Source organism: Xiphophorus hellerii, chromosome 11, assembly GCF_003331165.1.
Source record: "Xiphophorus hellerii strain 12219 chromosome 11, Xiphophorus_hellerii-4.1, whole genome shotgun sequence".
NCBI classification, from domain to species: Eukaryota; Metazoa; Chordata; class Actinopteri; order Cyprinodontiformes; family Poeciliidae; genus Xiphophorus; species Xiphophorus hellerii.
In genome coordinates this window covers 17,128,011-17,152,638 of record NC_045682.1, presented here as the reverse complement: position 1 = coordinate 17,152,638, position 24,628 = coordinate 17,128,011, and the positions used below count along the sequence as shown (strand labels likewise).

Sequence of the window (24,628 nt, the reverse complement as noted above, 5' to 3'; positions counted from 1 at the left end):
AAAGATAAACTCTCTTGTGATTTTTCTTTTTTAAGTGAACATAAAACGACAGATATGCTTGAATGTGACACGTGCAGTTTATTGTTTTATAATAAACACAATAGAAAAGCGGACGTTTTCACAGTTCGGATGAAAACACGTGGGCCAGTGTTTCTTTAACAGAGGAACTGCAGTGACTACGGTCAAAGCTGCTCATGATACAGATTAGATAGAACAAGGGTGTTATCAGATTTAAATACAACAGCACGCTTTAAGGCATTTGATGATTCCATATACAGATGAAACGTGAAAGCGGATGTGAATAATCACTAAAAAGCACAGCAACACACTTTACTTAGAAGTCTGGTAATGTAGCTTACATCTCAACAGCATCTAGGTTTGTTGCATCGGCGTCTTTAACCATGTACATTCCCATCTTCAGCTCCAGAGAGAGACCTTAAGTCAGATCCGGTGAAACCTAATGGTGATGTTGTTCCTTCATTTCCAGGAACAGCAGCTTCTACACGTATTTTCTACATTACTACAATAAGAAGGATCTGTTTTATTCTCAGCAAAATGCTACATCCTCCGCAGAACCCCTTAAACTCGACGCAGTCTGCAGTGGATTACAGCACAACGTTGGTAAGAAAATGGAACGAGTATGCTGAGAATTGGAGGTGAATAGAGATAGTTTCCTGAACAGTAGAGGCAAAATGACATCTAAAATGAACCCTAAACCTTTACTGAACTAGTAGAGCAAAGCATTTTTTTTTTTTTTTTTGGCTATTAGATGTGAGAATATAAAGCGTAAAACAGCAGATTGTCAGTTGAATTTACATTTGGGGATATTAGAACCAAGTGATCAGGCTAAAGGTCGACATTCATAAACAGATCTTTTATTCGGATAATTAAAAAACACAGTTGTGATAACATTTAAAAGGTCCTAGCTAGGGCAAAACTAGCACAGATGCAACCTGACTTATTAGTAGCCCACAAGCAAAAGGAGAAAAAGTCGGTGTTCTGCTCTTTACAGCTGAAATTTATCCATTAGTTTTGCATAATAAGGAAATTACCAGTGAGTAGACATCGCAAGCTGCCATTATTGTATGGCTTACAAGCTTAATGAGAAAAGTCATGAAATAATGAGCTCTAATCTGAATGAATGGCATTTAAAAGAGCGCATGTCACTTTACTTATTTTGTGAAAACTACTGAATACTTGTGACTGAACTGGCTGCTGAAGAGGTAATGTACATTTCAGACCTCACAAGTTAGAAAAACAACATGATTGGTAACGGGGCTTATAGGAAGGCGTCGCACCATTCCTTAAGACAGCCATAGCAGTCGCGCTGCTGCTTGGCGTTTGCTCCACATGTATCTTTGAGCCAGTCCCGGAAAAGCTCCTCATCTTTCTTCAGAACGAGGAACTGCCCAAGGACAACGTAGGCCTAGAAGAAGAAGAAGGAGAAGAGGAAATTATTGGTTAACAAAACTGCAATAATCTTTTATCATAGAGAGAAACATGTTGTTAAGCTGCTGAACTTCCAAAAGCTGCTCTGGCTACCATCAATCCTCGCCAGTCTGCTAACAAGTGTTAGCAGACTGTTCAATGTGGCAGCGGAAAGGCAACGCTAGCTGGCGTTTTACCAACATTGTATCAAACAGAAAATGAAAGACAAGACTCTTTCACCATTAAACTGGTTTGTCACTACCCAGGAAATTCAATAAAATATATCAAAAATAATAAAACTGAAACTGTAATGAAGGTCTGCAAAGGCATGCAAAAAAAAAAAAAATCTGGAGCTTAGTCGTCTGTTCTGTGTTGGAGCGCAGCTTCCTGTTATGTTAACCCAGTGGTTTGTTTTATTATGTTTTTTGTCAAAAACCAAATAAAGCTTAGGGGTCATATGCTTTATAATATAGCACTAACAATAAATTATTTAATCAGTCGAAATCCAGACAGGCAAGTCAGACCTCAAACAAAAACAGGTCGCTGACCTCTGACCCTTCATCAATTCACCCAGTATAAATTATGTTCACTCCATAAACTGTGATATGAAATATATATATATATATTTTTTTTTCTTTTTTCAAAATGTACAAAGAAATAAAAGACGCACCTTATCAAACCCCTTTTCCTCCAGCTTCCCCCCAAGGACTTCTCCGATGCCGGCTAGAGCCATCACAGGTTTCTCTCCCATGGGCTCCGCCACGAACTCCTTATGTTTTTGGGATGTTGAAGACATGGCTGTGTCAAAGATTCAAGGGTTGAGCTGCAACATGAAGGGTCACAAAATAATTCGGGCAATAGCAAATGGTCATCATTTTTATTTTTTTAAAAACATATCTACATTTTTAACTGCTTTTTTTTTTTGGTCAATAATATTTTACTGGTATGACAAGGTATTTCTTTGCACCAAATTATTTCAGCTATATAACACAAATGCATTCAACTCCAATTAAAATAAATACTTCCCAACACGTGTTGAGTAAACTGTAATCGGAGCTTAATCGATATCAAGATTGTTCTGATTGTCCTTTCTAATCAGGTTTACGCAAACGCTTTCAGCGTGGTACAGCAAATTAAGAGTGAAGTTTACTGCAAGCTTCACGCAATGAAAGCAATGTTCGTTCCTGACCCGCAATATGGAATCTAGTCTTATCACAGTGGAAAAATCTGTCGTGTATTTGTTAGAAAGTTCGCGCTCCAGAGACAGCCGTGAAATGGGCGCGCAACACCAACATTTGTGTCCCAATGACCGTGGGTTCGCTGCTAGCTTCACATTCCATTAAAAAAATCCTCTGACCCAGAAACCCTGCATGCCCAGAGGGTGCGAGCCACCACCAAACATTGCGCAATCCATTAAAAAAAAAAAAAAAAAACATATCCCGAGGAAGCTCCAGGTTTGAAATTAGCGCTACTGAGACATGATGTAGCTCAAATTGAAGGCGCCTTAAGACTAAAACAACAACAACAACGTTTCTCAGCTTGTCTTCCTTCTCTTTGTCGCGTCCTATAATCCACGGCTCTGTAATTCTCACAGTAAATTTACAGCTAACAGGATGGGACGGCGTGAAAAACGTACCTTTCAGCGTGCAGTTCAAAACAAGTGAAACCGTAACTGAGCAGCTATTTGGTTTCTGTTTCCACCGGCACCCACAATGCATTGCGCCCGCGCCACACGTCATTACTTTGAGGGGGAACTGTTTGCCCTGCGCATGACCTGGCAGGCGCAAGACATTAAAACGTAAAAGCTTTTGATGTGACTTCGACAGAGGGTCGTCATTAACACAGGGATGTATCGTTGATTTTGAGCTTACAGATACATTATGAATAGTTTTTTTTTAATTACAGCCAAATCAAATGAATGTGAAAAATAAGAGTTAGTTGATTGATGGCCTGATGTAAGCGCTTTAGGATTATTTTTGTTTTCCCCTTTACTGCAGCATTCTTGGAGAGACAGGAAAGACAGAACCTTATAAAGCGATGTATCTCTACATCGTGTAATGTTTATGTTCCATACATCTGTCTACATTACCTTTACTCATTTCTTATTTAGATATTTCTTTGAAGAATATCCTTTTTTGTTGCCATGTTGGTAACAAATGGGGCTCCTTGGGGTCTAAGAATATCTTCTAAAGAATCCAGTCCCTTAATTTATAAATTAGTCAGTAAATTTAAATCATGTAAAAATAATTTGCTTCGACATTAATTACGCAGAAGAACCACAACTGGCTTTTGGACCTTCCACAATGGCGTTTACTAAAAAAATGATACCAAACTATATAATACCAAATGCAGGTTTTAGCTTTTTCATGGAATAACTGCATTTAAATTGATACCAAAAGTACCAGTAATATCTTTGCAGATCTATTTTTCTTGTCATTACATTAGAAACTGTGCTTTTTTTTGTTGTTGTTACATAAATCTGCACAAATTATATTCCACATAGAAGAAAATGGACCAATGCTCCTTTTTCAAAAGTTTCATCTTTTTCTTTATTTTAAAACCAAAACCCAGAAATAAAATGATGGTTCTATAAGACATTTCTTGCAGTAGGCATTTAACAATTATAAGGTGCCTTTTCCCAAAAGGTCAGGTAATAGTTGCTGGTCTAAGTTAGCTTTATTCAGTTGGACTCAGGGTGAAAATGCCTCTCTGGTTTGTAAAAGTTGCAGATACCCGATGTGAACAAGCCAAAAGGTACCCAGTGTTTTCAATTTCAAAAGAAAAGCTTCTTGAAAATAAGTAGAAAATGGCCACGAGAAAATGTTAGCTGTAGAACCCGTGTCTTTTAAGCAAAAATAACTAAAGCCGTTCCACCTTTTGTAGGTTTTGCATCTGCATTAACAGCAGAATTGCTCACCAGACAATCCCATTTTATAGAGATTAAAAAACAGAGTCACACAGTTAATTGGAACGCTAAGCAGAGTCTAAGATAAAAGATGAATGCTTTCTTTCTCTTAACACTAACCCTGCAGGATGCTAAAGCGACCATTTCTGGAGGCTCAGTTTTTATCACAGACTATCCCACACCGGTGGAGAGTTTTCAAACCAATCTGCATAAATTTGTTTTGCCTATGGAGTGAAGAAATGCCTGAAAGCTCTCTGGAACTGAAAGTGAAATGTTTGAAGCAGGTGTAGAGTTTTAAATATAAAATTCAGAAGAGAAATTATTTTTCTTAATGGAAATTAATTTAAAAAAAAACACACACAATGAGGAAAAGAATGACGTTTATTAACTTTTAAGTAAGAGTATACAAAGACTAAAGGGCTGTGCAAGGGATTGCTCTTCGTGTCAATATTGTGCGCATTAATCACCTTCCTCCTGACACCTGTGTCCGGCGTTTGCATCCGTCTTTGGGAAGAGAGGCAAAGTCGAGTCGGCAGGAGGCGAGCTCCGTTAGTACAACTTTCACAGTAGCTGAGGGAGAGGAGCTAGCCTTAATAAGCTACAGCAGCAGCCTACAGCTCAGCCAGAACGTTGGAGGAGAGGCTGCAGGTCAGCCCAGTGCCGTCCGGCTCCACGTTGATCTTCTTCACCACTCCGTCTTCCACCAACATTGCGTATCTGAAGCAGATTATTCAGAATACGAAGGATTTAGATCGTAATCTGCACAAGCAAGTGAATAGCCATCTCTGAAAACAACCACAATTACAGTTTTAAAAACTTTAGACATGGAAGTCAATCAAATTTCCAGATTTATTTCGGTACATTCACAAAAACAAATATTTTAAATGTTTTGCGATTAGCTATATTTATGACTTTACACATCTTGTAGTCGTCAAGTAAAGAGTATCTAACAGTGATAGTCTAAGATACATCAGTTTTGTTTTAAACCACACTTTTTTGACTTTCATTAAATTCCTAACACAGCGGTTTTACTGATTTGTTTTGTCGTTTTAGGTCCAATTTAACAACTTCATTGGATTACTATTTATTAGAAAACATAAGGGGAAAAAACTGTAACAACAGTAAAGGGCATGCAACCTTATTAAGACAAGATAAAGATACCTTAAGTTCATAAACATTCAGAACTAAATTAAACTGCTATTTAATTGTGAAATTAAAATCAGAGTCATAACTATAACAATGCTTACCTCTTGGAGCGTTTGTTGCCCAGAACCTGCACAATCGTATCGCTGTCAAGCAGCAGGTCGACCGCCTAATGAACACAAACAGGAAGAACTGATGAGTACAAAGACTTTGAACTAAGCTGGCATATAGGGGACATTTATTTTTACCTTTGCAAATGCACCAGTGGGATCAGCCAGCATTCTAACCTACACAGAAGAAAAAAAAGAAAACAAATAAATCAACACTTCTCCACACTAGAAGCTCGCATTTTGCATATTTCCATCCGATATATACCTTTCCATCTGTTCCATGCTCCTTTCCCCATGCAGCCATGACGAATGCATCATTGACAGAAATGCACGCCACCTCCTGTATGCCTTTACTCCTCAACTCCTGGGCTTGCTGCACGAAGCCTGGAAGGTGAGTCTGCAACAGCAGAGAAAGAATGAGGGCGGCTGATGAAAAGGTCAGTGTGTGGAGGAGACGGTAAGTGGAGTCAACGGCAGGGGGCCTCACCTTAGAGCAGCCGGGGGTAAAGGCTCCGGGTACGGCGAAGAGGACTCCTTTTTTCCCCTTAAACAGCTGATCCATAGACACTTTATTTCCTGGTTCACCTTCCTGGACCTCCACTGCAGGAAGAGCTTCACCAACCTGACAGAGATCAGGACAAGAAAGATGATTAAAAATTGAGCTAGAGCAACGCCGGTCTTTTAAAATGTTCACTTTATTTTTTTTTCCCATTCCAGCTAGTAGCATATATTTTGAAATTTGAACTAATTTTTCATTTTGATTTGTTAAAATAAACATCTTTTCATTTCTCAACTTTCAAATAAATCTATTTATGGAGCACAGATGAATATGAACACAAAGGAAGACTGATCTGCATTTGACTATTTCATAGTATTAGAATGAAGTGAACTCAATTTGGACCCAATTGGACTCTATATAATAGAAACTATATTAAACCTGTATGACCTAGACTATATACATAAACTGCACGGATCTTACATGGGATAATAAGCAGCTTTTTGTCTTTTATGCCTTGTTTTAATGGTAAGATAAATATCTTTACTGACAGAAATTTTGGTTATTCCAAAATATGCGAACGCCGATTAAAGGCCACTAGATGGAGACAAATCACCATACTCATAAATTATACATTTATTAATTAATTTTCTTGACATTTTCAAAGTGTGCACCCAACGTAAACGCTTAAAGTTGAAAAACACAGGTTGACTCATCCACATGTAATTATTTCACCTCCATACAAGCACAGCAATGACAAAGGAGAATGAAGAGCGAAAAGACTTATATGTGAATAAATCCCTTCTGTTCTGTACCAGGAATATCTTTTAATGAGCAAAATGGTTTCCAAAAATAGTCACAAAGAAGTAGTGTTAACTAAAGAGGCCGTTTATTACCAAATGCTAGGTTTCAGTCGATAGCTCCAAGTCGAGCATAACTTGCTGCTGAATTACATCTAACAGAACATTATGCGCTAATCGGCTGTCATGGCGACAGCGTGAGAGCCCCGCGAGCTACAGCCAGACCCCAAAAACAACGTAAATACATTTATTTTTTTGGCAGGGCAATACTTGTTATCCCATTCGCTAAAGGTCAAAGGCGTTCATCAAAGCTAACGCTATCTGAAAGTTTGTTACCTTAATCGGCATCTTGGTGGCTGGAGAACAGCGCAGCAGTCTGACGCACCGGAAGACTCGGGGGGTTTTCAGGAGAGAGCCCGTCAGGGAAAACATAATGGCTCCGCTGTAGCTGCGCAGCTAACCGGGGCTAGCCTTGAGGACTGCGTCACGACTGGTGTATTTAGCCCGGAGTGTTCAGAGGCACGTCAGACTGGTTTTACGGCCACTCTGTTATTTACATTCACTCCAAATGCCCGTGGATGTGTCCCACCCAGAGTTTGTCTGAGAGGACTTAACCTATCTTTCAGGTTCAGACCTGCTAAATCTGTATCACAGCGCCATCTGCTAGTAGCAGCTATAAGCCTCAATAGTGTTTAATAGTGATGCTAATACAGGTTTGTTTGTAGAGCTAATTATTCCTTAGCCACAGTCTCTGCTAAAGGGAACGTGGCCATGGTATCCACAGCTGTCCCTTTGTTAAAGCGGGGTAATTATGTCTGTATTGAAAATATTTTAAACCTCTTGAACCTTTTCTCATTTTGTCATGTTACAACCATTAACTTGGGTCGTATTGTAACTTGGGAAAAACCAACACAAGGTAGTGTATATGTGAAATGGAAGGAAAATAATACATGCAAAAATGTATTTATTTTCCTCTTCACGCTGATACCCCTAAATAAAATGCAGTGTGATCAAGATATAGAGCTACGTAGACAATGCAATTTAAAGTCAGTATAGATCCAGCTGTACCCTGGAGGAGCTGCAGAGATTCCCAGCTCAGGTGTGGGCATCTTAAGACAGCCACTTGCCATGCACACCACAAAACTGGCCTATATGGAACAGTGGCAAAAGGAACGTTAAGTTCCACGATCTGCAGTTTCCTACAATCACAGCAGTGGGCATAGAAATCAAGTTGAAATGTGCTCTGGTCAGATGAGACCAAAATTCACCTATCATCCTAAACAGAGAATCATTACTGTGAAACATAGCGGTGGTAGCATCATGCTCTACTTAGCGGCAGGGAAAGTGGTCAGAGGTGATGGTAAGATGGAAGCAGCTAAAAACGGGGGAGTTATGACAGAGAGCATGCTAGAGGCTGGAGCAGAGGTTCACCTTCCAAGCATTCAGCCTGAGCGACAGTGGAACAGTAAGTGGCTCAAAGTTCAAACCTAAATCCAATTGAGAGTCTGTGGCGAGACTTGAAGGTCAAAACACTCTCCATCCAATCTGGCTGAGCTTTTGCCGTTTTGCAAAGATCATCAACTATGGCAAAACGTGAAAAAGTTCAAAGGCTCTGACTATATAAGTCACTGTGTGATTCCTTTCCCCAACTCTTCTCAAAACACAAGCCATAGCACACTGATTAATTATGCTAAACGGAGAGCATTTAGTACCCGAGGAACAGGGTTCCAACACTATCACACTATCTAAGGTCTGCTTAGAGGTGAGAGGAAAAACAGATGGACGCCAACCAAAGCCAAATTGATTTAAATGAATGGGCTGATTTACTTTAAAAGGATTAGCTGCTCGTTAGCTGCGTGAACAGTGAGGGCGTCCGATGTCGACGTCTGTATGAGAATGGTAAAAAACACAACACGTATAGATAACACATCCACAGAGATATGAGTCCAATGATGTGTGGTGGTGGTGTGTCCATTTATTACACAACACAAAGCACCTACAATAATCCACTCCCTGCTGCGTCAGACAGTGGAAGATCTGGGGTTTTTTTTCTTCTTCTTCTATGTCACAGTGAGTTTAATGTGAACATGTTTAGACAAGGACATCAAACTGTTTACCTAAAAAAAAAAAAAAAGCCTACACAGAAATTTACAGCCGGTATCGCACACAAAATTAAAGCAGTGTCAACAAACGACAGTAAATTGAGTAAAAAATAGAATTTAATCATTTAAATACTCTTTCAAAATACAAACATTGATTTGAATTTTCTAAATAACATTAACTTGTTTTTCTTTTTTATTTATTTAATAATTATAACTGGTGATGTTAAATGTACACGATGGCTATACAAGGAAATGTGTGAGGTTTGGTAATTTGTTGTATTGCTCATTTATATTAATGTGCACATTAGTAATAGAACCTATAAATGACTGTATAATTTGAACAGCGACACCACAAGCGATCAATCCAATCCCCCCCGAAACCCATTGTACCGAAAACACACAGACATAAACAGAACCACTCCATCTTTGCAATAAAGAACTGCGCGGTAACAAAGAAATCAGAGATAAAATGAAAAATAATAAAAAAAATAAACAAAAACGTCAGATAACAGCAGCTAATCAGGGTCACATTCTGCCAGATATCTGATGTTGCTAGTGTAGTTTTGCTGCTGCACCAACTATTCAAGCAGGATTATTGAGTCAGATACATCTTAAAAACCAAAAATGAGACAAACTCGGGCTCAACGAATTCGCTAAATCCAATATGCAAGTTGATCGTTTTCTCCACAGTTAGTTGGCCATGTGGCTGATGCTGCCTCCTGAGGTAGCCTTCTGTAGCCTTACTAAGCCACTGCATTTATAGTGCCATTTGAAATTGATCCCTAAACTAACAACCCCTCCCCCCCCCCAAAAAATAAAAACAACATTGATTAAAGCCCGCATGAAAATTTCAAACCCACAACAGAGTCACAATGTAAGTACCCTTATATCCTAAGAGGGAAACTATATGAAAACTAAGTTTAAAGTTTTTACAAACATCAGCACATAGTAAGCTGCACAAACATTGTAATGGGGGGAATTAGTATTACATCTGCTGGCTTTCTTTTTATTTTTATTTAGCTTCCACTACAAATTGCATGTTTGTTTATTTAAATGGAACTGTACATAGCTAAAAGAGAATTGACCGTTTTGGTCTCTAGTTATAGGGATCTGGTTATCTTTCTTTCTTCTTTTTTTTTTTTCCTTCTTAAACATCAGATTTCTTTTTTTTGCTTACCTAAATGATCATTTACACTGTGACTATACAAATAATTCTAATAAAGAGTAGGACCTTCGACACGTTAACCAGACAAGGTTTCAACATCTAAAAGAAAGATGTTGCATAAGCTGAACGTCTTGTAGCCCTGAGCACCGATCCAGGGTGCGGGTTCAAGTTCACCATGTGCATCCACAGTAAGAGGAGGAAGAGGAGGAAGAAGGATCTCAAACCGAAACCGTTCCGAGATCTTTTATGCAATGTTCGTCGTCGCTGCAGAAAAATGCAGCGAAATCTCACCGCGCGCATTAGCAGTCATGTAGGTTAGTGTTACATATCGCAGCCCCAGTATGAAAGAAGTGTTTTTTCTTCATTTCCTTTTTTTTTTTTTTTTTTTTTTAGACACAGCTGCAGAGGTCAAAGTGTGGTTGTAGTGGACGAAGAAGGTGAGAGGGTAGGAAGGATGGCGTTATAAAAACAAGCAAAATGAGGCGGATCCATCGCTAATCCAGCCACTGTCGCCGCCACCAAAACTTTAATGTCAAAAAAATAAAATAAATAAAGTTGTCCTCTTCCCTGATCGCATTTGTTTTCCGCTGCACGCGACCGCAGACACGCATGCTGCTGGAAGCCAGGTTTTTGCTGCTAGGACAAAATTCTATGGATATGCCCGATCCTCCGGCGTACAGCGTAACGTTTAGAATCCATCCGGAACTTCTCAGTGGCTTAATGTTAAATAACCCTCTTATTAAAAAAAAAAAGTTGTAGTCTTTCCTGTTTTCCACACATACATCCTGTATTCCTAGAATACAAGAGAATAGAATTAAAAAAATAACAATAAGCACTTGGGGTCCAAAGTATGCAGAACAACTGATACAAACACTAACAAGCAAATTGTTTTTATATTTTGAAAGTCATGGATGATATTGCTTTTAAGATATTGCAAGTAGGGGGTGCTGCGTTGGCGCTGGGGTGGCGCACAACCCACGTAAGGAGGCCTCAGTCCACGACGCGGCCGTCGCAGGTTTGATTCCCGCATGTCTTCCCCCTCTCTCAATACCCACTTTCCTCTCTGAGCGCTGTCAAAGCGCACCAGAGCCAATAAAACCTTTTGAATAAAGAAATATTGCAAGTAACCCCTACGGGTTTGCCTACAACTCCTGTCCCCCACCCCCCACCTCAATGGACCCTCAAGCCTTACACTAGATGTCTCAATATGGCTTTTATGTGCAGATGTAGCATTATGTTAAAAAGTTCAAAAGCTACACAGATTGCAGTCTGTTGTGTACCTAAAAGTGAAGTGGTAAAGTATTCGTAGCTTGATGCCATAAAAAAAAACAAAAAGCCTTCCATGATTTAGTTCAAATATTACGCTGTCACACTTGCAGTTTTTTGTTGTTTTTTTTTTAACTGGAGCTTGGCAGGTACCGCGTGGTGTAAAAAGCAAAATCCGTCTAAAAAAATGTGAATACAGTTTATTTTCTTATACTTTCCTTGCTTAAAATGAGAAGCATAAATCCCTCAATAGGTCTCTAATAAAAACTTTCCTTTTTGTTTTTGTTTTTTTCTTTAAAAAAAAAAAAGAAAACACTTGTCCAGTCTTGTAGACCAGCTCTGTTGTTGGTTGTTTTTCTTTTTCTTGCTCCACACTCTAGGGAGAGTCCATCATGGCTTCCAGCATCTCCAGAAATAGTTTGTGCATGGGAACACCGCCACGGGTCTTGATGCTGTAGAAAGTGGTGAGCGCGCGGCCGGCAGTCTGTCGGAGGAGCGGCAATGTTAAAAGGAGGCGTCCCGCCCGCTGGGGGTCGTCCGGGCGCCGCTGACACTCCAGGTCCAGCAAGGCCTGGTGGAGGAGGTCCCGGAGCTTCTGCACAGCCTCCATGTCCTCGATGTAAACAGAGTCTGACAGAAACAACGTAGATTAGTTTAGCTTTTTGTTCCAGTTGAATGAAACAAGAATATGCAGATTGTGCCAATATATTCTTCTCTGGCGTTTGCTCCCATCGCTGAGTCTTTAAATCTGCGTTTTTAAGAAGCAGCTTGGACTGCAGACTTTCCTACAACTTCTCCCACTGTTGTTAATGTAGCCTCATTGGCCTTGGATGTTTCCCCCCTCGCTCTAAAGTATAAATAGAATTGAATGTGTGCCGTTTAATTCATTCAGCCGGTGTTGCCAGAGAACACCTGCAGCTACTAGGAAGCTCTCCCTGTTGGCTGCACAATTATTCTGCAAAACTCAGCGAATGGCGAGTAACGCAACCGTTTTAAATTGGTTTTCTTTCTAGACAATTACTGTCAACTAACATTTGTTTTGTAGGTACAATGCAAACAATCTGTTGCAGAAGAAACTGCATCAGTGTGGATGAGATATGACAATCACTTCTAATAGTTTCTCTTATGTTAACCGTCAGCCTTAACATAAAAGGACATCGCTGAATCAGCCGTTTTTGAAACACCGATAACAGACACTTGTTTTATTGCTCTACATTTGTTCACCTTAATAAAACACCTAATGCACTTTAATAGTTTATTATGTACATGTTAGCCATTCAGTCAATCTATGAGAAGATTTAAAAGTAAATATGCAGAGGTGTTGAACACAGTTAACAGATCATGAGGCTGAATGAGGTTAGTGCATAAAAATTCAAGTTTTAGTACCCGAGTTTGTGAGAGCGATGGCTTTTAGCATGACAAACTCCTCTCGGTCCACATTTAGCGCACGGAAACGGCGTGCGAGCTGGCTAATGGCGGCGTTTAGCTCCGTCAGTCCGGCAACGCGCGACATTTCCTCATCGAGGACAAAATCCTCGGCGAAGACCACCTCGTCCTCACAGCCGATGGAGCGGTACGCTACGCCCAGAACCAGCACCTCCAGCCACACCGACTGCAGCACGGACATCTGGTCTGCTAGAGACAGAGACAGGAAGCCTGCAGGAGGCACAAGAGGCATAAAGACATCCACAAGGTTTGTCTGAGAAGAACATGGTAGGTTCACACATTATTGGTGTAGGGAGCTGCTCATCCGACTCTACATGACAAACAAATAACATCTTAACAAATGACTGCCTGATTGGTTTAGCGCTAACCGTTCTATTGCAGCTATGGCTCTATGTTTTGGGTCATCTTTACGCAGCTTCCTTTCTACTTGGGGTATCAAAATATAGGGGACCAAATACAAATCCCCCACATTCTTTTTAAAAGTATTCTAAAACCCATATGGGGTATGAATACTTTTGGAAGTCATTATGAATTATTGGGATGGGAAAAGAAGAGAAAAACAATAAAAATAAGGGTATATGTAAAGTTTGTCATAGATAACCTAGGAACATCCTATTGGGCCGAATATATCATATGAATCTCTGAGTGATTAAAAAGATTCTTATTGAGAAGTAACCTTTTCAATGAGAAAACAAAAACAGGAAATCAAAAGATTTGTACTCATTGACGCCTCCAGAATCTCATTTCATCCATGTTTCAGAGGTAATTATACAAAATGCACACAACAGATGCTGCTGTGAATGATGACGTAATTCCCTCTTAGCAGACGCGTGCTTAATATCTTTCTGAAGGTAGCACAACAACAAATTTTCAGTTGGTGGAGAAAACAAAAATCTGTATTTGTAAATCCACACTTATAGGCAGGTTATAAAAATAACAATGCAATCCTTTTAAATGACAAGGAAGTGTGTTAGAGGGGGAGCTGCAGCAGAGGAGCCGCTGTTCCTGCTCCAAGGTGAGCACAGTCATAACACCATAAACACCTCCTTTACTGAATACTGAAGCCACATGACCCAATCACCTTAAAATACCTCGTTACTATACAGTGGGAACAGATCTTCTTAATCTCTTACATTGCTATTATGCCATAGATGCCTTTAGCTCCACTTCTTTTCTCTGTCACCATCACTTACCAGGAATGTGCTTGGCCCAGCCAATGATCACAACCAGCTCGCGGTCAGCGAGGTCACAGAGGGTGGTGAGGGTCCGCTGGGCCGTGTCGGGCTGCAGAGGGTCCGGCATGGCAAATAACTTTTCGGGCTCTGCCACTAGAAGGTGGGACACGATGATGTTGGAGGAACCTGCATGAAAACACAAAGCAAACGGTTAATTAACCTGTGAAAACTCATAAGTTACGGAAATATAACTAATTTATACCCAGATTTGTTCCTCTGATAATGGAGCAGCTAGATTTGTTTAACAGCAAAAGCTGAAAGGTTCGTTAAATTTTAATGCAGCTTTTGTGAACCATAAGGAGTACAATGAGGCTTTGTTAGCAGTAGAGGGCGCCGTTTTTAGTCTAAATGAATGTTTTAATCAATTCACAAACACAAAGGAAAGTAAAAGGAAAAGATTTTTGCAATTCCACTGTAAATGCTCTACTAAAATGTGCCTTTGTGTGTGGCTTCTATTTTTTAAACAATTTAGCTTTTAAACATTTAGCATTTTTTTTAGAAGCAACTGCAGCCAAACAAAAATAAAATAAATTATCAGAGCAAATTGTAGACCCCCTTAAATATGTTTCTTATAATAATCATTGGATTATGGCTAGCTTAATGTATCATATAAACATTGCTTTATGGTATAAGTGAAATATACCATTTACATTACATATAGTGGTTATACAGGTATTAAGTGTTTCACAAGTTACCCACTTTATCTCAGACTGAGCTCATTAGTGTTTGTTTTTTAAAAAGTATCAGGTCCAAATGAAAAAGTTTTGTTCTTATTTGCACAAATAAATCTGTTTGAACTCAAAAGGTGAAAAGAAAAAAACAAAAAATAGATGGAGGATAGATTTCACCTTTTTCGCTCTCTTTCGTCAGAGATAGAGGGGCGCTCTGATATGTTGCGTTCTCCACTTCTGGGCGTCTTTTGTACTTCTGCCTTCCACCTCTGACTCTGTCAAGACGTACTCCTAAAAACAGAAAGAAATACTTAAAATAGCTCAGAGCAAAGCCAATCAATCAGCAATTAACGTACGGTGCAAAACCCAAAAAGCTGAAAATGAGCCAGTATGCGACGTCAAACACTTACCCTCTTTCAGCATGCCTACTTTGAGGCACTTGGTAAAGCGGCATGCCTGGCAGGCTTTCCTTCGCCTTTTGGTGATTTCGCACTCATTTGATGCAGGGCAGCTGTATTCAATGTTACCTTAACGAGAGAAAACAGAAGTTTAAGGTGAAATAGAAGTCATCTTCATCACTGATTCTTTATTTAGATCAGCATGAGCTACTAAACATGATCATTGAAGTAAACATCTCAGCGACACCGTCTCTCATTAATGCATAATAAATGCATTTAAAGGTTACAGTGACACATTACATGGTCGGTGTGTTATGAAATTATGCACCACAACCCACACATACACACACCTTGAATGGTTCTCTTGAAGAAGGCCTTGCAAGCCTCGCATGACGCCACGCCGTAATGATAACCTGAAGCCACATCCCCGCACACCAGACACAGCCTCTTGGGCAGCGTGCTCAGGGCGTACTTGCAGCGCCCCGCTCCGTTTCCGGCGGAGCCCTCCTCCGCCCCGTCGCCGGGCTCGTCTTTAAAATGGCAGCGCAGGGCCGGCGTGTAGAGCGGCGGCGAGTAGCGCTTGGCGCCGTCTCCTCTGGTGCCCCCGCCGCCGCTCTGAGAGGAGTCCGAGGAGACCCCGCCGGGGCTGGTACGGCCTCCGCCGCCTCCCTCCGGGCTGCTCGGCTCCGCCTTTATGTAGACCTCAGAGCGGCGCTCCCGGGAAGACATGATGCCTGACGGAGCAAAAACAAAGAAAGGTCAAAGTAAATGCAGGTGCAGAGCACGCTACCGCACATTAAACCACATTAAAGAGCGTTAAAGCTGACTGGACTTAAGTAGGAAGTTTCACTTTTACCAGAATTTTTTTTTTTAGCTATTTAAATACCTAGTAAATGAGCTCCAGGTGTAGACGCAATTAAAACAACGATCGATTCCTGTGGTATAAAATCTTTGTTGCCAGAGAAACCAAGTTCTACGCCTGTCACAATAAACTGTCCCAGAAATGACTGCGATAAACGATGTTGTTTGGAGACCGTTTTGTTAATATATAGTGCAACTTCGTCCTCTCAGAGACCAAGAAGCTTTACTTTTGTAAAGAACACTTCACACTAGAACTGCAAAATATTTTAAATAGCCGAAAGAAACAAAAAACAAACAAAATCAAATAAAAACCCAATTACAACTGAAATCATGAATAAAATGGTTTATGTCTCTGTAAACAAAATCTCCATTAAATAAAAGAAGTTATCAAAATAAAAATAATCAAACTCATTCTAATTTAACAGGCTTACTAGTGCCTGTAATTTTCCTAGCCTAAATTGAGTAAACTAAACTTTACCCTCCCCCACATGTTTCTATATACTTCCAGTCAGCTGACTGTAAGAAAAGAAAAAAATAAAGATGCTACTTCTTTTAACTTCTAGAAAGAAAGTCAGCTGCTGAAAAACACAGACAGGTGTTACAGCATGAATGCAAAAAGAGTGCTCATATTAAAGGTCACGCTGCAAATGCCAACAGTGGTTAGCTACTTCAAGCAGGTACCTCAAGTAACTGAGTTGCTAATATGAGCCATTACTCTACAGCACAGATCAGCTAAAAGCAGCTGAGTTCTAATATAAAGTTTAGCAGGTTTAAACTTATCTCAAGATAATAAATGTTTAGGTAACCTTACATGAATTACATTATTTTGTTAATTTAATACATGGTCATACATATTCACTCATTAACCTGTAGTACATTTTTTCTTTTTCACTAACGTACGGCTGGTATGTTCTTGTACTGTGACGTATAGTAAATAAATTAATTGAAATATATTATTTTGTTAAATAAAGGCTCATGTCATTCACTTTTTCTTTTTTTTTAATTTTTGCGTACATACTGTGAAACCAGTAGGGTTGGGAAATATGGTTTAAGAAAATCAAAATCTCTGAAGTTTTAATACCAAATTCAATTTCTGATTTTAAAAACATTTTCCCTCCTCACCTTTTTCCTTAAAACTAAAGGAACAAATGACAGAAAATATCTGTGTGTTCTTATAAAAAAAAAGATGGTAGATCTTGGCTAACGTCACTCTGAACTATGGAAATCCAAGGAGTGAATTAGTGGGAATAAAAATGCAGATTTTTCCTGCAAGACTCTCAAACTGGGCCGTACCTAATGTCAACAAAAATTATAATCAAAGCCATTTAACATTTTGAAATGTGCTTCTAGAGCGCCATCTTATAACATGAGAATGTTCACACTGAACAACTCAATTATTAATACAACTGTTAAATAAAGTAGTTTTTTTTTACTTCTAAAGCAAAAGCAATGCCATATCCAAAATTGAATAAACCACAGCAAACACAACAAAAATGATCCATGTTCTCCTTGCTGAGAAAGCTAAATAAACTGGCTGAAAACTTAATCTCAGCTACAGAGCTCAGTCAATTATAGCCAACCTCAACTCCATGTAGTCGAGCGTTTACATCTGCCGGGTTTAAGGTTTGAACTCATATCACAGAAGCGGTGTGAGTTGACTGTAAACACCGTCATAGTAAAGAACAGAACAGCAGAAAAAAGAAAAAAAAAACACTCTCGACACAAACTGTGGTGCTCAACCTGCCTAAATCTAACATGACACCTTCTTGGTGGCTCTTTCTTCCTTGCTTATTATTTTTACCTGCCGATCAAAATGTAGCGTTTAATACTTTGAGATGAAACTCTAGAGTCCTCGGACGATCCCCGCGGTGTGAATTGTGTCGGCCGTGTCTCTAGCCGTTAAAACAGCCAAGGTGACAGAATGAAGGTCACAGTGCTCATAAACACTGGCCACTCCTCCTTCAGATCCAGAGATATGACTTATGTTGGAGTAATGCGGTAAAGGTACTGCAGTAACCTGCGACTGGGACCAGGGTTGTGTGCAAACCCCAAATTTAAAACAGGAAATTAAGAAGAAAAGGTAACAAAGCACACCTCTAAGTATCCAAAAAGTAAAATACTTTACACAGCCTTGTTTAATTTTTAACTAATTCATTCAAAATGGTGACCAAATGTGTACTATGGAGGATCTAAGATTGCGTATAAAATCCAGATATTTTTTGCCAAATGGGAACCCAACGTGAACTTGTGCTTCTAAAATGTAATTCAGCTTCCAGTAACTTAGTTCTGAAGTCTTTCGTAAATAAGCCTAAAAGAAGTCCAATCTCTTTGAAATAAGACATATACAGTATATATGTTTAAAAACAAAAACACAAGCCAGGTTATCCATACATGCACTAATTTATCGGACTCCAATCTGTACCTCTTCTGCTTCGAGGTTTCAGATCATCACCGATGATGACCGACGGCGCTCTTGCTCCCAATGCATGAGTTGAGCGCAACGGCATCTGTGCAGCCTAAATAACTTGAATCCAGTTAAGAATTGGCTGTGACTTTTGAGCCTGGCCTGTGTGTCTACAGTGGCGGTCAACTTCAGCAAAACATTTTTCTCTCGTTTTTTTTCCCCAACCATCCAGATAAGCACATGGCAGCCGACGAATTTATGAAGAGTTGCAAATCTCCAAATTCATTTAGCTGAACTCCATGCTTCGGAACATGAAGAAAAAAACAACAACAACAGTTTGGGTAGAAAACTGCAATGATAAATTCTAAACTAGACTAAAATAATAATGGGTTCATAGATAAGTCTAGTTTGTTATCGCACTGCATTAAGCCTTTACTCTGTTATCATGTTTAAACTGCCCCAACTGCTTGCAAAAGATGTCTATTACGCACCGGCATCTACTGACAACATTTACAGTCTGATATGACTCACATCTCTACATGCATTTATTTAGCGTGACCCCGGTGTTCTGCACTCCTTTACACAAACACAGTCCTGATAACACACGGCTGTTCCTAATCCGCTGAATACTTTTTCATTTATTCCCCAGGCATAATCTGTTGTTGTGAAGGTGATCAGAGCTGTTCAATATCAGACGTGTAAACTTGAGACTTGCTTAAGGAAGGAAAAATTAGAGAAGCCCCCAGTGACACAAAGATATTAGGAAAACTGAGTCAATTTCTAAGCAAAATTTCATGAATACTTGGACTGAATAATACAACAGGGGATTTCAGTTGCTGCTAAAACAATCATCTCAAAGCAAAGTTTGCTTTGATAAAGTGGATCTTACAAACCCACAGGTGCTGGCACACGTTTTTTGGAGTTTGCCCTCTCAGGTTAGGAGAGGACTGTTTGGAAAGCAGAAAGGGGGTCACAGCAAACCCAGCCTGTTTAAAGTTTAGCTTAGTTGGACTGAGTTATGCAGCATAGAGAATCCCTTACTTAACAGACCTTGTGCAAAAATCTACATGATCAGCATTGAGATTAAGTAAATCAATTAATCAACCATGTGCACTGCTGGCCACCTCGACATATGCTTTGGCAGAAAACATTGAAGAAAATGGAATACATGCAGGCCATTATAGCTACATTAATTAAAACATAATTAAACTCGTGTCAAGTTAAACACGGATATAAATGTTTTATTAACTTCACCCAGCATAGAAAACGTGTGTTGCGGCGACGTGAACCCCTGCCAGCACTTTAGGTGTAGCGTTAGCATTAGCTAGCGTCAACATTAGGATGACAGCTGTATGTTAGCTAACCTTAGCTAACTAAGCTGGCTAGCTGGTGTTAATCCTGACTGGCCGGCTTCCTTCTCTCCCACTGCGGTTTATTTTTGTCACTCTGCCCGGGACAAGTCGGCGTCTTACCGTACAGCCGCGACCACTACAGTACTTAGCGGTTAGCTCTGTCCACGGTGTGGTTTCATGGCACAGGCTGGACAGGAGAATCTGAGAGCAGACTGCCAAGCCTTTGCTAGCTTGTGTCGGCTGCGTGTTCACATGGGCCGGGCCACATCGGCTTTCTGCAACAGCTGCTGTGATCAGGATGGATCTGCTGGGGCTAAACACATTAGATCCAGCAGCAGCACTGGGAGCTGACAAGAAACCGGTTTTACACTGGAAGTTGATGTCTTTCTAAAGCAGCTAGACTCACATTAAAATAAAATAAAATAAAAAACAGAGACTTGGAGTTAACTCTAGTTAAGACTCTCTTCTGATGTTGGGACTAAAACAAAAGTTATGATATTGCAGAAATATTCTAGTTCCAGTTGTAACTTTATTAATTCAAGGGATGAAATAAACAGGGTTCTGCCTTTATCTTCAGTTACATATCATTTAGTCTTTTTTTTTAATATAAAATAGTCTAAAATCCATTACATAATTTAACTTAGCTGAAGATTATTTTCTGAAAATTTATATTAAATCATACTTCCACCAAAATTTGATCTCTTAGTTATGAAATGATAAGAGATTGTGATTATTGATCTAAATAAAATGATTCTGAACGGCCTCCTGCTGACAGATATTAATTATTGAAGTAACATAACCATTTCTCCGTACAGAAGACTATTACATGATTTGAAAATATTTTAAATCTGAGGCTGTTGAAGCAGGTAAAAAAAAAAAGAGAAAAAGATTCCTTCATTTTGTACCAGAACAGTCGAGTACGAAACACCCAAGAGAAATGTATGATGATGAAATGACCACAATTCAACTGTATTATTAGGCAAACATTATTACTTGCAAACAACTTTTTCAAACAGATATTTTATTGTGTTGTTTTTCCTTTTTGATTTGCTACTTAGACTAATCTTAGACGAAAGACCGTCCTCTCTCTCACAAGCTGATATTTGATCATCACTTGACTTGTTTTTTTAATCAGCAGGGTAATCAAAGACCATTCTATACAGTTTATACCATAAACTTTGAAGTAAAAGACTAAAAGACAGATCTATGTTGTGGCTTTGATGACAGCAGAAGTGCTTGACAGCGATACAATATTCCACAAATTATTCGACCTGCATGCTGCTTAAAGTGTTTTTGATTTGAAATTCAAACCTAACTTCTTCTACTCTTCATACTTTGTTTATTTCTCTTCTGTCTTTAGCCTGAGTGACTACTTTTTGAAAAAGACGTTAACAATGTCAGCCGAAGGTCCATCACAGGATTGAAGAGCGGTGACTCACCCGGACATCTATAATCCTTACTGAAGCATAGTTTTGTGGACAAATATTTCATCAACATAAAAGGTAATGTGGGGGCAGCTTACCTGTTTTGTGAACTGGAGCTTGAAACCTATATATTGCTCACTCCTGGTCGGCAGATCGCTGGCTTGTTCTTGCTGCAGGTCTGTAGTTATCAGGACATCTGCAAAGTAAGCAAAGAGCTTTGAGTTTCACACAAAGCAAGAAGATAGCTATCTTTTAAAACGTTAAATTAACTTTTCATTTTTTCACAACTTGTAAAAGGCTTACCAATTACACTCATGTGATATACATCAAGTTAATGTTGGTCAGTTTCTAGTCACAAAATATACCAAGATTTTAACATTTTCTCCTAGATTTAAAACTACTTAAGTTGGATTTGTCATAGTTTTTGTGGTTTAAATCGACTGTTTACAGCAGTATAATGTCGCCCCTCCCAAACTTGTTGTGCACACTGCTGGTCAGCTGGCTGAAAAAAGCCCACCAAAACTTTCCCACACTTATCAGAAAGAGAAATTTGACTACTTGGAAATATTTTCAGTGAAGTCACTGGTGCTTTTTGGCATCAAATAAATCAGCTGCACCATGTCAACACGTGTTTGCTAGAATAACATTATATAAAACAACTGTGGTATGATTATTCAAAACTGTTGTACCATAATAATTTTCTTATCTTAGTCCATACCTTCTATTAGTAGTCTTGGTTTCTCAATCCAAAAACTTGCATATACTAGCAGCAAAACAACTTCCTTTTCAAATATAAATACACCCAGTGTGTCTATGCAGAAATCTTCACTCTACCCTCCCCCTTGAATGCTGCATGACACACTCCAAAGGTCACAGTCACAGGAATGCTTGAAGGACAGACAGAGTAAAGCCAACACCTTGTCCCTCATTCATCTGAAGTCGTGTAGGCAGAAGTTTGGTTACAACTCTCGGTAAATCTTTACCAAAATTAGTTTAGATAGGGCGAATTTTAGCCTGGGGGAAAAAAAAGAGAATGCATTCTTGTTCATTTTAAAAAGTAAAATGATCACTTTCATAAAAAAAAAAACAAAAATAGGACAGAATAGATTTTGCTTTTCACCCTCAACTAAGTCAAATTGTGCTTTCATTGTTATTAGACACCTGCAAAGTGTTAAAGAGCGTTTTTGTTATGGTTTAAGTTATAGATAGCGGGGTGTCCCTGTCAGTGCATCACACAGACTGCACATTAAACTCAGTTTGAGGCTTTCAAATGCGGCGCTCTGTGGAGCCGGAGCGGCACCCCAGTGGTGACCTTGCCTACTGATCTTGGACCGGTGAAAGGTTAATTGCCAAAGTGGATTATGCCTTCAGATCACCGATCCCAATCTTGGTCCAGCAAGCACGGTGACTTACATAGTTCCATGCATTGCAATCGAGATGAATAACTCGATATATATATATATATATATATATATATATATATAGTTCTGGAACTGCTGGGTGTTATGAATATTCACGATTTGTGTCATTAGCGAAGAGCTGCAGTGGAAACAGAAGGACAGAAATAACCACTGCACAAAACCAAGCCAAATCTCTGCATTCTTCGCTTACTGTATGTGTGTGTGCTCATTCATACGATCATTTTGCAGATTCGTGAAGTGTTTGATGGGAGCCAGGGGGATTAACCATTAGACAGACTGACGGGACAAACGCGTGAATTAGCATAGAGGTGATCACATGAGAGGATTGTAAGACAGACAGGAAGCGCGTGCCGCAAATTATTACACAATTTGTACAACTACTTATTCAGCGAGTTGTGCCCCTTAGCCCAATAACACGGTCAGGCGAACTTAGAGCTCTGCCAGGCGAGTCGTGCAATGCACGTCAGGCAATCACTGAGGCATGCCCAGAAAAAAAAAAGAAAAAAAAAAACATCAATAATGCCTCAAACCCACAGCGCTGGAAGTGTACATGGTATACTTACTGGTAGATGGAGAAGCATCGCGTTGATCCTATTCAGTCTCAAGTCAAGTCTTTAACGCTGGAAAGTCGGCTGGACTGCTCCGATGGCGCCCGGACTTCTTTTTTTCACATCACGTCACCTTTAAGCCGTTTCTCCGCGCAATAAGGCGATAACCAACAACAACTCCACCCGGAGACCAGAAAGCTCCACCCGGCTGTTCGCTCCTGGACACTGGCGTTATCAATTCCCCGTTTAGGCTTCCACAACTAGGCTGTGTTTTAATATGAACGTCAAGACATGGAGGGGAAACAGAGAACTTCCGGTAAGAATTAGCAACAATAAAACAATTGTATCCTTCTGGCAACGTCTCTCGGAGAGCAGTTGACGCTTTGAGGCAACGAGTAACGTTAGAAAATGTTTAGCTCCACGTCAGTATATAAGAATGTTTCGAAAAACTTAAAACTGTCTGTATCTAACTAAATAAAGCAGAAAATGTTGTTTTATTTTCTCGCGCTCGGCTGCCGAACTTCCGCCTCTCCTCGCGCTAGCTTGACGAGCTGATGACGCAGCCTCTGTCTCGTGCTCCTCACTCCTCCCTCTGCCTCGGTTTGCGTCCGCCGTTTCTCCGTTACGTCCGTCAACACCTCCACCACCGTCATCATCGGCGTTAAAATAAGGGTCTGCAACCCCAAAATAAAATAAATTCAATCAGTGACGTTGCCCCGGTAACTTTCTCGGAGTCTGTACTGCCCACTTACCAGTACTGTAGTGTCACCTCATAAAACAGTCACTCCAGTTAGGATTACGGATTTACATATATTTTTTTATCTTTTGGCAGATTACGTGTATTTATATTTTGTTTATATAACTGCTTGCAGATGTTTTATTGGGTTATTCTGAGTTAAAATAATAGAGTGTTCCAGAAAGACTGAGCTGCATCTCTTGCGGGACACCACTATGGAAAATGTTGTCATGCTGCTGGTCTCATGGCTCTGACCGGGCTCAGTCCACCGTACCACTGACTGGACAGAGTTCAGTGAAGAATGGCTCATAAGTTCACTGAAATTGGGTTAAGATGGGGGATACAGTAGGGCTGCTCTGTTTCACTGTGATTTTGTTTTTTCTGTTCAAACTTTGTAGACATCCGCATCTCAGTACAGCTGGACTCCAGACTGAAGAAGAGTAAAGTTCCCAAAAGAGGGTGTTTAACCTTCCACGTTGACTCGTGCTCTTAAATTACGGCAGGAAATAAATATAATATTGTTCAAACTAGGAGTTGGGTACGTGTATACCCCTCCACTCTTGACACTACACCATTATCTGCTTCTAAATATAGCCCGGTCCCTGTTCGCCTGTGTGGTCGGAACCGACGCGGTCACGCTCGCTTTGCCCCCCCTCTCTCTCTCGCGCGCGCGGCGTCGGAGCTGTTGGATCTACCATGTGGTCACATGCGCGTGGC

The 24,628-nt window shown here is 39.9% G+C and overlaps 3 protein-coding genes across 4 annotated transcripts; all 3 read right to left on the bottom strand.

Moving 5' to 3' along the window:
- Window positions 1–58: 58 nt before the first annotated feature.
- Window positions 59–3,188, bottom strand: banf1 (barrier to autointegration nuclear assembly factor 1). The gene is made up of 3 exons (XM_032576429.1): window positions 3,065–3,188; window positions 2,099–2,251; window positions 59–1,426 (listed from the first exon to the last, which is right to left on the bottom strand). The coding sequence occupies exons 2-3, from the start codon at window positions 2,222–2,224 to the stop codon at window positions 1,280–1,282; spliced, it is 273 nt and encodes a 90-aa protein (XP_032432320.1). The 5' UTR covers window positions 2,225–2,251; window positions 3,065–3,188; the 3' UTR covers window positions 59–1,279.
- Window positions 3,189–4,696: 1,508 nt separating this feature from the next.
- On the bottom strand, window positions 4,697–7,510 carry prdx5 (peroxiredoxin 5). The gene is made up of 6 exons (XM_032576380.1): window positions 7,219–7,510; window positions 6,074–6,208; window positions 5,852–5,983; window positions 5,725–5,763; window positions 5,581–5,645; window positions 4,697–5,050 (listed from the first exon to the last, which is right to left on the bottom strand). Exons 1-6 carry the CDS (start codon window positions 7,312–7,314, stop codon window positions 4,945–4,947), a joined length of 573 nt encoding a protein of 190 aa, XP_032432271.1. The 5' UTR covers window positions 7,315–7,510; the 3' UTR covers window positions 4,697–4,944.
- A 1,329-nt stretch (window positions 7,511–8,839) lies between these two features.
- Window positions 8,840–23,465, bottom strand: esrra (estrogen-related receptor alpha). 2 transcript variants are annotated; one of them, XM_032576377.1, is made up of 8 exons: window positions 23,191–23,465; window positions 21,305–21,402; window positions 15,516–15,899; window positions 15,178–15,294; window positions 14,945–15,058; window positions 14,055–14,222; window positions 12,802–13,071; window positions 8,840–12,045 (listed from the first exon to the last, which is right to left on the bottom strand). In XM_032576377.1, the coding sequence occupies exons 3-8, from the start codon at window positions 15,892–15,894 to the stop codon at window positions 11,792–11,794; spliced, it is 1,302 nt and encodes a 433-aa protein (XP_032432268.1). In that variant the 5' UTR covers window positions 15,895–15,899; window positions 21,305–21,402; window positions 23,191–23,465; the 3' UTR covers window positions 8,840–11,791. The 2 variants fall into 2 exon arrangements, with proteins under 2 accessions (XP_032432268.1, XP_032432270.1); XM_032576379.1 differs by lacking the exons at window positions 21,305–21,402; window positions 23,191–23,465 and adding an exon at window positions 19,903–20,356.
- Window positions 23,466–24,628: the final 1,163 nt, after the last annotated feature.

What these genes read in the sequence shown, in the direction of transcription:
- banf1 (XM_032576429.1), bottom strand. Translation starts at nt 2,224, where the DNA reads ATGTCTTCAACATCCCAAAAACATAAGGAGTTCGTGGCGGAGCCCATG. An exon ending in AGGAAAAGGGGTTTGATAAG is followed by an intron (nt 1,427 to 2,098) that starts GTGCGTCTTTTA and finishes TTCTTCTTCTAG; the next exon opens with GCCTACGTTGTCCTTGGGCA.
- prdx5 (XM_032576380.1), bottom strand. Translation starts at nt 7,314, where the DNA reads ATGTTTTCCCTGACGGGCTCTCTCCTGAAAACCCCCCGAGTCTTCCGG. An exon ending in CCACCAAGATGCCGATTAAG is followed by an intron (nt 6,209 to 7,218) that starts GTAACAAACTTT and finishes GATCTCTGTCAG; the next exon opens with GTTGGTGAAGCTCTTCCTGC. An exon ending in TTACCCCCGGCTGCTCTAAG is followed by an intron (nt 5,984 to 6,073) that starts GTGAGGCCCCCT and finishes CTGCTGTTGCAG; the next exon opens with ACTCACCTTCCAGGCTTCGT.
- esrra (XM_032576377.1), bottom strand. Translation starts at nt 15,894, where the DNA reads ATGTCTTCCCGGGAGCGCCGCTCTGAGGTCTACATAAAGGCGGAGCCG. An exon ending in CTGGGCCAAGCACATTCCTG is followed by an intron (nt 13,072 to 14,054) that starts GTAAGTGATGGT and finishes TGCCTCCTGCAG; the next exon opens with GCTTCCTGTCTCTGTCTCTA. An exon ending in CATCGCTCTCACAAACTCGG is followed by an intron (nt 12,046 to 12,801) that starts GTACTAAAACTT and finishes TGTTTCTGTCAG; the next exon opens with ACTCTGTTTACATCGAGGAC.